Source organism: Grus americana, chromosome 1, assembly GCF_028858705.1.
Source record: "Grus americana isolate bGruAme1 chromosome 1, bGruAme1.mat, whole genome shotgun sequence".
Lineage (NCBI taxonomy): Eukaryota > Metazoa > Chordata > Aves > Gruiformes > Gruidae > Grus > Grus americana.
This window is the reverse complement of record NC_072852.1, coordinates 117,793,281-117,805,168: the sequence shown is the minus strand read 5'-3', so window position 1 is coordinate 117,805,168 and position 11,888 is coordinate 117,793,281. Positions and strand designations below refer to the sequence as shown.

At 44.7% G+C, this 11,888-nt stretch overlaps 1 protein-coding gene across 2 annotated transcripts in view; it reads right to left on the bottom strand.

Annotated features, from left to right (window-relative positions):
• Positions 1-3,697: 3,697 nt before the first annotated feature.
• CLIC6 (chloride intracellular channel 6) overlaps positions 3,698-11,888 on the bottom strand; it is a 34,534-nt gene continuing 26,343 nt past the window's right edge. For both annotated transcript variants that reach the window (XM_054812692.1, XM_054812693.1), the window contains 5 exons: positions 10,708-10,817; positions 9,321-9,446; positions 8,012-8,118; positions 7,002-7,183; positions 3,698-5,615 (listed from right to left, as the gene is read on the bottom strand). In XM_054812692.1, coding sequence (XP_054668667.1) covers positions 5,454-5,615; positions 7,002-7,183; positions 8,012-8,118; positions 9,321-9,446; positions 10,708-10,817 — 687 coding nt within the window. In that variant the 3' untranslated portion in view covers positions 3,698-5,453. The remainder of the gene's footprint in view (positions 5,616-7,001; positions 7,184-8,011; positions 8,119-9,320; positions 9,447-10,707; positions 10,818-11,888) is intronic.

Genomic DNA, 11,888 nt, shown 5'->3' with positions numbered 1-11,888 from the left:
TTTTCAAATATTTTTCAAGAAAAGAAGATACGGGTTTAGTTTAGGTCTTGTTTTACTTTATAATCCTGAGTTGAAAACCAAGGTTTGGTATTCCATGATCTTTTTTCTTTCCTTTTCCAGCACTTCTACCTCTTGTTTTCCCCTTTCATCACTGAAAAAAGTAAAAGAAAAGGGAAGGAAATGATAAAAGGAAGAGACCCAAGAAAAACAAATGCCCTCAGTTTTTCAAAAGGAACATTTATTTTTACTTCAGTTCATTGGTTTGATTTCATCAAAAAGTTGAACAATTTTCAAATTCTGAAATAAGACTCTTGTTTCCATTAGTTCATTTCCAGAAGAGATTTTTCTGTTTGCGTTCTGCTCATCAATAAAAACATCTTAATCATCAGGAGTCCAATTTATACCAGGCCCTGGAAAAACCTTTTTCCCTCACTTCTTTGCAGATTGCTAGTGAAGGAAAACTGCATGCTGGTCTGAGCCACGCATTAGCAACCAGCTTGCTTTACGCCATTGCTCGTAAGCAGGGCCTGCATTTGCGTCTTTGTCACATGAGACCACTAAGAGTAACTGAGGGATATGATGCCAGTTAAGGCTGCTGACAGAAGAACGTAGGAGTGAGCCGTGTGGCAAACCTCTGCTCTCCCAGCCCTGTCAGGTGTTGAGGATCTTTCACCAGGAAACTCAGTTTGTAGGGCAGCAGCTCCCATGCGTGGTCAGTAAAGTCACGGTGAGTGGCCACAGAACATCTACGATCCTTTAAGACACTTTTAAGTGTCCATGGTGGCTGGCAGCAATTGGGTAATACCAGCACTTGGGGTGACAGGTTGAGAGGGATGTTTGCTAACCCAGTCAAGGATCTACCATGCTGTGGCTAGTTCCTGTTGGCTTGAACTTTCAGGGTCATGCTTCACCTTAACAGTTGATTACTGGTTCTTGACAGCTTAGAAATAACCTTCCTGATAACCTAGGGGGAAAAAAAAAAAAAAGGCTTTTAAACTAAACTTCAACCAGTTTTAAGGGTCTTGTGAAATTTAGATATTTGCTTATACTCAAACAAATAACATGTTGATACGGATGAGGAATGCCAGCTTTCTTTCATGAGGTTTATTTTTTTCATCGCTTTGAAGCTATTTAAAAAAAAATGCATTGAGGGAAATACGTTACAGTTAGTTACCCTGCATTTAATTTTATTTCAGCTTGCTTTTGGAAATACTGCATTGAGCGCAAATAGTGTTTACCTCCAAGTTGACAGGTCATGCTGAAGACTGATACTGAAACTGAGAAAGAAACCTTCAAACCTTGAAGACTGTTCCACACAAGTGGTTGAAGAGCAATTAATAAACTGTCTCACCATATTTGCCTTGTGTATAATAGATGTTTAAAAGGGACATGTAAAAAATTGTATTTAAAATGATAATAAAAACATTTTTTGTACTAGCAACACCACACAGAAGACTACTTGTGCTAATAAGCATTTGGAAATTGGTAGTTCTATGCCCACAAACATGCTTTTAGATAATGGAACATGATCTCTGCCCTGGTATGGGATCAAGCACTACAGCTCTGCGTCAATATATTACATCTTCTTGCATGTCAAGGCCACTCAGACTACTGCTGATACAGTTAACACCACAACTTGCTTTCTCTCTCCCTTTATCTCATCTAATTTGTTGTGCAGTAAATTGTTTTAAAAAAAATAATCTTTCAGTAGTCTTAAAAATAGATAACTCATTTTCTTAAAATAATGTGTTTTTAAAAGGGCCGGAGTCAGACATTCAAACTGTGTAGCAGATATGGATTCATTTACTGTAGGATTGTGTGGACGCTTTAGCTCACCCCATCCCAGGACAAATGAAGTGACTGCAGTTTTCTGATATGCTGGGTCCTTTCTGTGACTTCTCTACCCACATCTTCTCCCTGTGTTGCTGGAAATGTGCAAACACCAACCATACTGTGCTGGTTTAGGTAGCATCACGTGCGCCCAACAATCCATCATGGACGGCTGGAGCCATTAACTTTTTTTGCATAAGAGGAGTAAGGAAACCACAAAACATTAGGTTTCAAAACTATCAGTGGCCACAAGCCTTTAATCAATATCCTTGCAAGTGATGTCACATTTTAAGGAAAAAACCCCACTTCTGTTTGCCAAGTGTCTGAGGCTTTTTCCCCCTTCACCCAACAGTACTGGAAGTGCAGGCACGTGGTTCTGACGAAGCCTTGGAAAAAGAGGACAGGGCGAGGGAGGTTGTGGTTCTGATGGAGGGAGGTTAAATGAATGATCTGGAGGCAAAAAGAAGTTTCATGGTGTCTATAAACCATAAACACGGGCGTGACACAAAGCAGCCTGGCGTTTCAGGCAGATACAGCTCTTGCCCCCTTTCAGTCAGTAAGGACAAATGGTGACGGGCTGTCGCTGAGCCCGGGCACAGCGGCTCCTGGGCTGCAGCCAACCCGGGACACGGACACGGGTGTTGGATTTGGGCATGGAATGCAGGCAGGGCCGTGCCACGGGGCAGCTGTTACCGTGGATCCAGGGCAAGGAAGACAGTGAGGGACCTTATGGAAGAAACGGGCGTATTTATTCTAAATGGTGTGTATTTTACTCACTTTTGGTGTCCCATGGGTCATCTGCACCCAGACACCCACCCAGAGAGTCTGTCTGTGAGGTGGCAGGCCAGTGCCACTGGCTGTCGGGTCCCAGCACAGCTCTTGGCTTCTTCCCTGGTGACACCAAACTGTTTCCTGGATGTGCCTTTTATATGCCCTAGGGATCTGTCAGGATCTTTTAAGTCAAAGGAAAAATTCCTGCTTCCCCTTGTTCCGTTGTTGTCTTTACCAGGGTGTTTTATGGCCCCCCCTCCTGTCCCTCCTCACCTCTTTACCTGAGCTTGAGGCTTCAGTTCTTTGCCTTCTTGACAGGTTCCTTGAATGAATTTACTTCTACAATGCCCTGTAGCAATTAGCCTAATCCTTTTTTTAACCCTTGCTGCTCTGTTTCTTCTAGTGCTTTCACACGCACATTTTTATTCATCTTCACCAACCTCAAGACTTGTGTTACAAATACTCTGACCTGTGCCAAAGAGCATTACGCTCACCGATCTCCAGGCTTGATTTGGAGACAGATACTGTTCCCCACAACCAGCATGGCCACCCTGTTTCTAGAAGGTAGAAGAGAGCCATATGGATGTGAACCACACATTGCTACATGCTCTCAGGGCCAGAGAATAGCCCCGGCTTTATGTTATTTATTGATGATATATGGTATATATGGTGAGAAGTTAAGAGAGGGCCAGGAGCAATCCTGCTTGCTCAGGATTGCTGCAAGAGCTGCTGAGCAGTGTGGACAGTCCCTGGCTGCTTTGGATCATCCCAAGTGGATCTCCCCAAGACCAGTTACAACTGTGGCCAGCCCCAAACCAGCACTGATGTGGGACAGTTTGTGCTAGGTGGCTCGGCAGTCAAAGGATTACACTCTGGCTCTTTGGTTTTTTATTCGTCAGTAATGGGCACAGCCAGTACATATTGCTTCTGAGATCTCACTGCAGGTCTGTGACATACATAATTCCTCCAAAATCAAAGCTGGGTTAAATTTTGCCTCTTCTTTCTTAAAATCCAGGCTACTGTTGCAATGCATCTTACTATGAAATCACCAAGGAAATAAAGACACCGTTCAAATTACTTATGAATTTGTATATTTTCTATTTAAATTTGTAAGGCATATGAAAAGAGTATACAGATTTCATTTTTATACATTTTATATATATATATATAGATATGTATTTGAAAACACAGTTAGTAATACATGATGAGTGACTGCTCAGCTATCAACCCCAGTATGAGAGTTCACAACTGGGGGCGGGGGGGAAGATATTGTGTCTGTTTCTTCTAAAGGCAAACTAAAACTGCATTTTTAACACTGCTTACAAATAATTGTGATGATAGCACATTTGCATCAGCACTGTAGTGTGTAAGATGAAGACACCGCAGAAACAGTGTCTCTGACACCAACTATGACTGTTAAGTAATGCTTTGTTAGAAAGCAAGCATATGTTTGACACGGACAAGGACGAACGACTAGTCTGTAACAGTCTTTTTGTGGATATACATGCCACAAAGGCTATTTGCAGCCATTTTCACATCTATTTTGTATACACAGGCAAAATCCATCAGAAGGAAACTTCCAGGTGACCCTATAACTAAAGCGTTGCACCCTCTCCTCCTATGTGCTTGCCGAGGGCCTGCTCAGCAGAAAGCAGCTGTGGACGTCACTTTTCATAGTCCATACATCTCTCATAGTGCGCTCCCTGATGCCAGGCTAGACGGTCTTTCTCACCAGTACTGGCTGCCTTGAACACAGACTCATGCAAGGCTGGAGGGATTCATCTACTCCATGCCCCACCTAAGGCAGGAGGAAGGTCTATGTTCCAGATAGACACCTGTCTGGTCGGCTGTAAAGCTCTCACCAATGAAGTCCTAACAGCTGCCCTGGAAAAGCCAATATGCTGGAAAAGGAAGTACAGAAGGATTATTTCCTTCTTAGACCCTCTCCTTCTCTTTGCTTTCCAAAACCAAATGAGAGTCATGGAAGGATGACGAAGAAAAATCCTATGTCAGTAGTTGGGGACAGATGATCACCCATTTCTTCTATCATCTACAGTGACAATCAAGTCTCTCCCCCCTCCCTTGTCAAATATCTATTACCAAAGAGTCCATAGGCCAGTGACAGTCTGTATTCCTCTCTTTGGGAGCACCAGGAGGGAAGTTTGATGGGCTGTGAAGCCCTGAGGGAGGAGAAGGCAGGATTATTTATTTATTTTTAATACCGAAGAAGACTCACGCAATGTGGAAAGGAGTTGTTCTTCATTAACCTGCCCTGCAGGTCTCTAGCGCAGAGGAGAGGGCTTCTGGGACGTCAGGTGTGGTCCCACCTGGAAGCTGGCCTCTCTCCTGGGTTAACCAGGGTGCTGCTGTTGGCTTGTGGCCCTCCGAGGCTTGCTGAGAAGCAAACAGAAGCTCTCCCGGTAACCGTGAAGTTTGGCAACAACTATGAAACAGAGATCAGAGGCAGCAATAATGATGGGTTAAATGTGTGTTAGCAAGGGGGCTATTCTCAAAATTCAGCAGTTTAGCATAAGTCACTAGTCTGTAATATTGCTATAATCTTGTGGCCTACGCTGTGTCCCTAACTTCAACAAATGTTTTAATAGTGACTGATGCCTTTAACTTGCAATGCACAACAGACGTTCACGTGTGCATACATCTGTACAGACACACAAACATATACATACATAGTGTAAGAATAAGCAAATAATGCTATACAATCATTAAAAAAGAAGGATTGGCCAATAGCAGAACTTAAAATTACACTGCAGAATGTATGCTGGCTTTTTTTTTCATCTTGACTGGTGCCCATCTAAATCTCAGAAGCAATAAAGAATGGAGGCATCTTCTGTTTACTTCATTCTCTTTGCAACATCCAAATATGCATATTCAATTTCTTGATCAGCAGGACAAGTGTTTGTAAATTCATCTCTTGCGTATGCATTGTTCAAGTATCTTGAAATCCCTGTCATTTCAGGTGGAAAATCAAAATTTCTGTATTTTTTTGCAACAACCTTTTATTAAAAGAAAAAAGAAAAATATCATTATGCATATTATCTGCAAAAAAACCGCAAATCTCTTTAGGCACATTTTTAATTTTCAGTATGTAAGTCTGTCATTATATGCAACATAGCGGGAAAGGAGAAGGGAAGACAAAAAAGAAGAGAAGACATGGGATGAAAAAAGTTAGCTAACAAGCTAACTCACTTAGGATTTATTTGGTATAAATATTCTGCTAGAGCTATGCAGAGCTATGTGGACCACCTGGAAGAGATACAGCTTAAAACAGCAAAGGAGCTGGCATAAACCAGAATTAACAGAATAATCTTACAGTAATAAACTGGCCCACACTTGAATACTTTCACTGAAACAGAAAGGAAAAACTTGAATTAAAATACTAAATTGCAAATCGGAAAACAACTATTGGCTAATACCTAATCCCTCCCTGCTGGCCAGCAAGGATGGTGTGACGTTCATCCTCCATCACCCTTCAGACTTTCACCTGCGATAAGGTGATTCTCCCTGCATTGGCCCTGCTGACCCCTGCTACCTCTTGGGCTTTGCTGTGCCTGAGCTTTGCGTGGGCGTGGGAAAGGGCTCATTCCCCTGCTCCTCTCTCTGGAATAGGTTCAACTAGGACACCTCTGGGGAAAGTTTTCACTCATAGAGGTGTCAGAAAGCAATTCAATCCCCTCTTCCTCTGACAAAATAGCAGTCAGAAAGGAAACTTCCTGAAGTGACCTCGTTTGTATGAAAAGCAGATGAATTTCCAGCGTGGCCCTTTCCCTTCCAGAGCCTGGCTGGCTCCAGAGTAGCCCAGGGACAGGCTGTGACAACACCCAGACATCTCGGTCACCAGAACTGTTAGGTGTGTCTGGATGCTCCACAGCTCTGCAAAAAGAAGCTGGAAGCCTTGGCTGGGAGGCGGTGGGTGGTGGCTACCCTGCCAGCATTATTGGTACTAGTGGTGATACTCAGCAAAGCAAGAGTTTTGTATTAAAGGAAGGAGAGACAGGTGCAAATTTCAGCCTTTGCCATCTTGAATTAGTACGGACAAAATAATTTAATTTTATTCATCCTTGGCACTTCGCACGTGAAATGCAAATGAAAACACTTCTCAACAGCACTGAATAGAGCACTCAATACTTGTGAGAGGCTTAGGGAGTGCAGTCACAGTGCAGATAGGAAACCAGATATTCTAACTCCAGAGTCCTCAATCTGAGGATCTGCCTAGCTGTGCTGTAATGAAATGGCCTTGTGCATTAGCATTCAGCTAATTAGCATCCCTACACAGCTACTGTGTGGCCTCAGAATAGATAAAGAATTCCTCTGCCTTTTAGAAAAGGACTTGAGCTTCTGTGTTGCCCTTTTCTTCAGGAAGCTAAAAAGAAAATGCAAACCTTGATTATATGGAGCTTTGGTAGGAGGTTGCAATCCGCTAAGGTGAGCTCATCTCCATCCAGGAATTTCCGGCTGGAAACAGTGATCTCCTCAGTGCTGTAAGCATCAATTTCATCTGGCAAAGGGCTATTTAAATAGTTGTCCAGCTTCCTCAGGGCTTTAAGCAAAGATTTTTCCAAATCTAGGTTAAGACAATAAAAAGGTCATTCAAGCCTGTACCAAGGTCTCTCTGACACCAAGCAGAAAGGCGACTCCTGCATCCTGTCTCCTGGCACCAACCCAGCTCACAGACACCCGGCCATGCCAGCTTCTGCAATTCCTTTATCCTAAGCTTAAAACTTAATGCTGGGATAAGAGCTGTAAGTAGCTAAAGGGAGTTCTGAGAAAAACCAGACTGGGGCCGCATTACCAGAAATGGCTGCTCAAACACCTCTGCGGGGTGTGCTTCTGCAGAGCGGCCTTTCAGCAGGGTGGCTGAGTGCACGGGAGTGGGGTGGGGGCAGCAGGGGCTGGCAGGGCTTGGCTGGGGGTTTCGCGGGCTGGTGGTGCCTACATGCTGCTGCAGAGAGGGGAGAAGACAAGAGCAAGGGGAACAGGGCTGAGATCTGGAGGACAGAGATAAGTTAATGCATGGTAGTAGTGAGGGTTCTGCTCTAGAGAGGTGTGCCATGGGGCAGGAGTCCTCATTATTTACACAAATGGAGTAGAAAGGTAAGGGCTTGGTGCAAGCAGGCTGTGCTTTTAGCAGAGCTGTGGGGACGGTGCAGTGTTACGGGCTTAAGAGCTGAAGAAATGAGGAGGAGCTGACAGTGATATCTGTGTAAACTAACTTTGGGAATCCTCAAATAAAAGAGTGAATAGGCACAGATTTCCACAGCCTTTATGTTCTGGAAAATGTTCGTTTAACCTGAGCTGTAAATGGGATCTCTCCAGCACAGTGTGCTAGAATTGTATAGCTCTAATTTCTTCCACTAACTACCAGGGCTGACAAAAGGACTGCAGCACATACTTTCATTAGCATCTTTTCTTGGGTTCTTTATGAACGCAGAGAACTTTGCAAACACATCATTTCCTGCAGAGTTAGACTCAGGGTGGTTGGGTGCAAGTTTGGGATACCTGAGGAGTTAAAAGAAACAAAAAAGAAGTTATAACCTAGCCTTTATCTTCATCTCCACTAATTATTTAATATACATTATTAACACTGCAGTGTCACAATATACAGCCACACAGGATTCTCAAAGGGAACCATTCCAAACTAAAAATCTCTTAGCAAGTATGAATTTAAACCATACTTAAACCATGTGGATGACCTCCTTCTCCTGAGGGAGATGGGAAATGACTGTTCATGCTGCAAATACTGCCCAAACAGCCCAGTGCCTCTCCCCGGCCTCCTCTGCTGGAGGTGAGGCTGCATGGAGCGTGGCTGCTGCCATGAGGAGGAGCTGAGGGAAAGTTCCTACTCGCAGTAGCTGCTGCTCTTCCCAGCCTCCTCGCCTCACCCGCTCGTGCATCAGCAAGCTCGGAGCGGCTGCTCCAGCAGCTGTGGTTGCCAGGGGCAGATAGGATGGAAAAAGTGGAGGGGAGCAGCTGCTTGCCTAGTTTAAGTCAGGTTTGGCTGCTTGAGAAGGGAGTGCTGCAGGGGGCAGCTGCTGTCCTGGGGGAGAGAAGGTGCATGGGTGGGGGACACGATGCTGCTGATGGTGGGACAGCGGGGTTTGGAGCGTGGTGGGAAGAGCTGCCGCGGTGGGGAAGGACAAGTCCAAAACTCAGACCTCGGTGTGCACCAAAATGAGCCCTGACAGTCTTCGCCCCAGCACGCCTGCCACGTGGGACAATTGCATGGTCCTTTTCTTCCAGCTACCTGCTCCCAGTAAGCTGGAAGTTATTTGTATAGTGTGAAGAGGAAAACCTCAGGCAAATGCAAGTGGAGGAAAAGAGGTCAGGTTTCTGCAGTGGCATGCAAGTTTCTGCACATGCTTGCTGCAGTGGGGTGGATTTTGTGCCTTGGGAATGACACCGGTGGCACAACAGTAAACTCAGGGCAAAGGCGAGGGCAGCGGGAAGAGCGCAGCCCGTGTCTCGAGGACACCCCCTGCACGGTGCCAGGCTTCAGCACTGTTTCATGCCAGTCAAAGTTACCCCTCCCTAAAAGCTCCACCACGGCGGCTGCAGCAGCCCCCCCGAGCCTCCCACATGCAATTATAACATGTGCTGCTCATCAAGGGCCTGACCCACCGAAACCAAGGGGGTTTGGTCACTGACCCCCGTTGAGGGCCGTGAAGGTCTAAAAGCAAGAGAAGTGGCCAGGAATACAGTACCGGGGTGGTGCTAGCTTTTCTTCCAAGAATTCCTCGATCTTATTGACATCAGTTTTCACCTCGCCATCAAATGTCATAAAGGGGGGGTTTGTTCCCGGGGCGAGGTTCTGCAGGTCAGCAGGCTTTCTAATGGGAGGAAAGAGATGGGGTTAATCACAACAGGAACCACATTTCCAATTTCTGCACTTAGAATCATAGAATCACAGAATGGTTTGGGTTGGAAGGGACCTCAAAGAGCATCTAGTTCCAACCCCCCTGCTGCGAGCAGGGACACCTTCCATTAGACCATGTTGCCCAAAGCCCCATCCAACCTGGCCTTGAACACTTCCAGGGATGGGGCCTCCACAGCTTCTCTGGGCAACCTGTGCCAGTACCTCACCACCCTCACAGTAAAGAATTTCTTTCTAATATCTAATCTAAATCGACCTTCCTTCAGCTTAAACCCATTACCCCTTGTCCTGTCACTACACTCCCTGATAAACAGTCCCTCTCCAGCTTTCCTGTAGGCCCCTTCAGGTACTGGAAGGCCGCAATTAGATCTCCCCAGAGCCTTCTCTTCTCCAGGCTGAACAACCCCAACTCTCTCAGCCTGTCCTCATAGCAGAGGTGCTCCAGCCCTCTGATCAGCTTCGTGGCCCTCCTCTGGACTCGCTCCAACAGCTCCATGTCTCTCCTGTACTGGGGCCCCCAGAGCTGGACGCAGTACTCCAGGTGGGGTCTCACAAGAGCAGAGTAGAGGGGCAGGATCACCTCCCTCGACCTGCTGGTCACACTGCTTTTGATGCAGCCCAGGACACGGTTGGCTTTCTGGGCTGCAAGTGCACACTGCTGGCTCATGTTGGGCTTCTCATCAGTCACTACCCCCAAGTCCTTCTCCTCAGGGCTGCTTTCAATCCATTCCCCACCCAGCCTGTAGTTGTGCTTGGGATTGCCCTGTCCCACGTGCAGGACCTTGCACTTGGCCTTGTTGAACTTCATGCGGTTCGCACAGGCCCACCTCTCCAGCCTGTCAAGGTCCCTCTGGATGGCACTTAATTGCAACAAACTGTTTCACCTTTACAATACGTCTTTCTTATAAAGTAAAACTTAGCCAGCTGCCCCACACTGGTGGTGTGAGAATTTGCAAGCCTGTACCAGAATACGTTCTGAAATGCTAAAACTTCTGTCTTATGTTACAGAGACCTACTGCAAAACAGATTAAAATCTCAACTGCTTCACAGAAGTTAGAAGTTAGTCCACTTTATACTAGCGAACCCAAAAGAGGAATCAGACATCCAGACGTTTAGCGTAATGCCAAGCCATGGTGTGTGCATTTCAAATCTATCAGAAGAGAGTCACCATTTTGGAAAAGTTGTTCTGAAAATGAGAACTCTGGTTACAATCTCACCTTTTCAAATCCACGGTTGTGACATTAAATATGACACCTTTTAGCCACAGAATCATAAAGAGACGCTGAGAGAACGGGCAATTTCCAATACTTTCCCCATCACTGCCAGCCTACAATTAAAAATAAAAAAAGGTATACATACATCTGTGATGATAGCAAATTCTGATAGCAGATGCAGTAGGAAACCAGAAAACCCAGATCTGCTAAGAGTACGTATAGCATCTCTGCTAATACATATTTTCATGCAAAGTTTCTTTATATCCATCTCCAAACACACACATAGATATGATGAGGAATCCTGTCATCTTGGAGATGTAGATTTTCATTAAAATGCATTATGAATATTGCCATAAGTTAGAAAACAAAATTGAAATCACAGCAGTCCTTCTAAAGGAAATAGTCTCCACCTTATTTGTCTATGTAAATATAAATCTACCTAAGTCACTTTAAGATTAAAACAAGTGTAAATCAGTTTATGATCACAGGAAACAAGCAGAGAAAGATTTACCAGCATAAATTGAGATGTAATGTCTAAAGCACTTAAGGGAATAAACAGAATAAATCAAATAATTAAGAATTTCAAACTAAACAACTGTGGGGGCCCCAGAGAAGCAGGGAAGTTAGGCAGTAGCCTTGCTCCAGCTGAACGTACCCATCCTTGCACTTTGCTGAACTGAGGACTAATGAAGCAGAAGTGCCACATCCCCCTGGCTAAACCCTCCTCGTTATATACTCAGGGCTCCCACTTTTAAGACTTAAGCGTGGCCGTATCCAAGTCACATAACCTCTCTTCCTCTGTGATCCTGTAATAATGGTCTTTTGGTTTTGGATAAACAAATCACCAGGCATTACTGTAAAGCACAAGAGGTGTAACTCACCATATGTGTGGCTACAGAAGTGTTGCGCTCATGTATTTTGTATTGCATTTTGTTAAGAGCCTTCATTAAAATGAGCAAAGTCTTGCATAGTTGCTATTGGTTAAGTTAGGCTTCATGCGACATTGTTGGAAGAGAGCAGAGTTCTAAGTTTTAAACCCTTCATGATTCTCCTAAAGCACCTTTTAAAACTTAAAATTAAATGTAAGGGCGCAGAAGTAAAAAACCAGCTGCATCATTTACTTAGTTAATATTTTAGTTCATTAAGGTTTGCTGACCTTATAACCAAACACTGCACAGTAATGA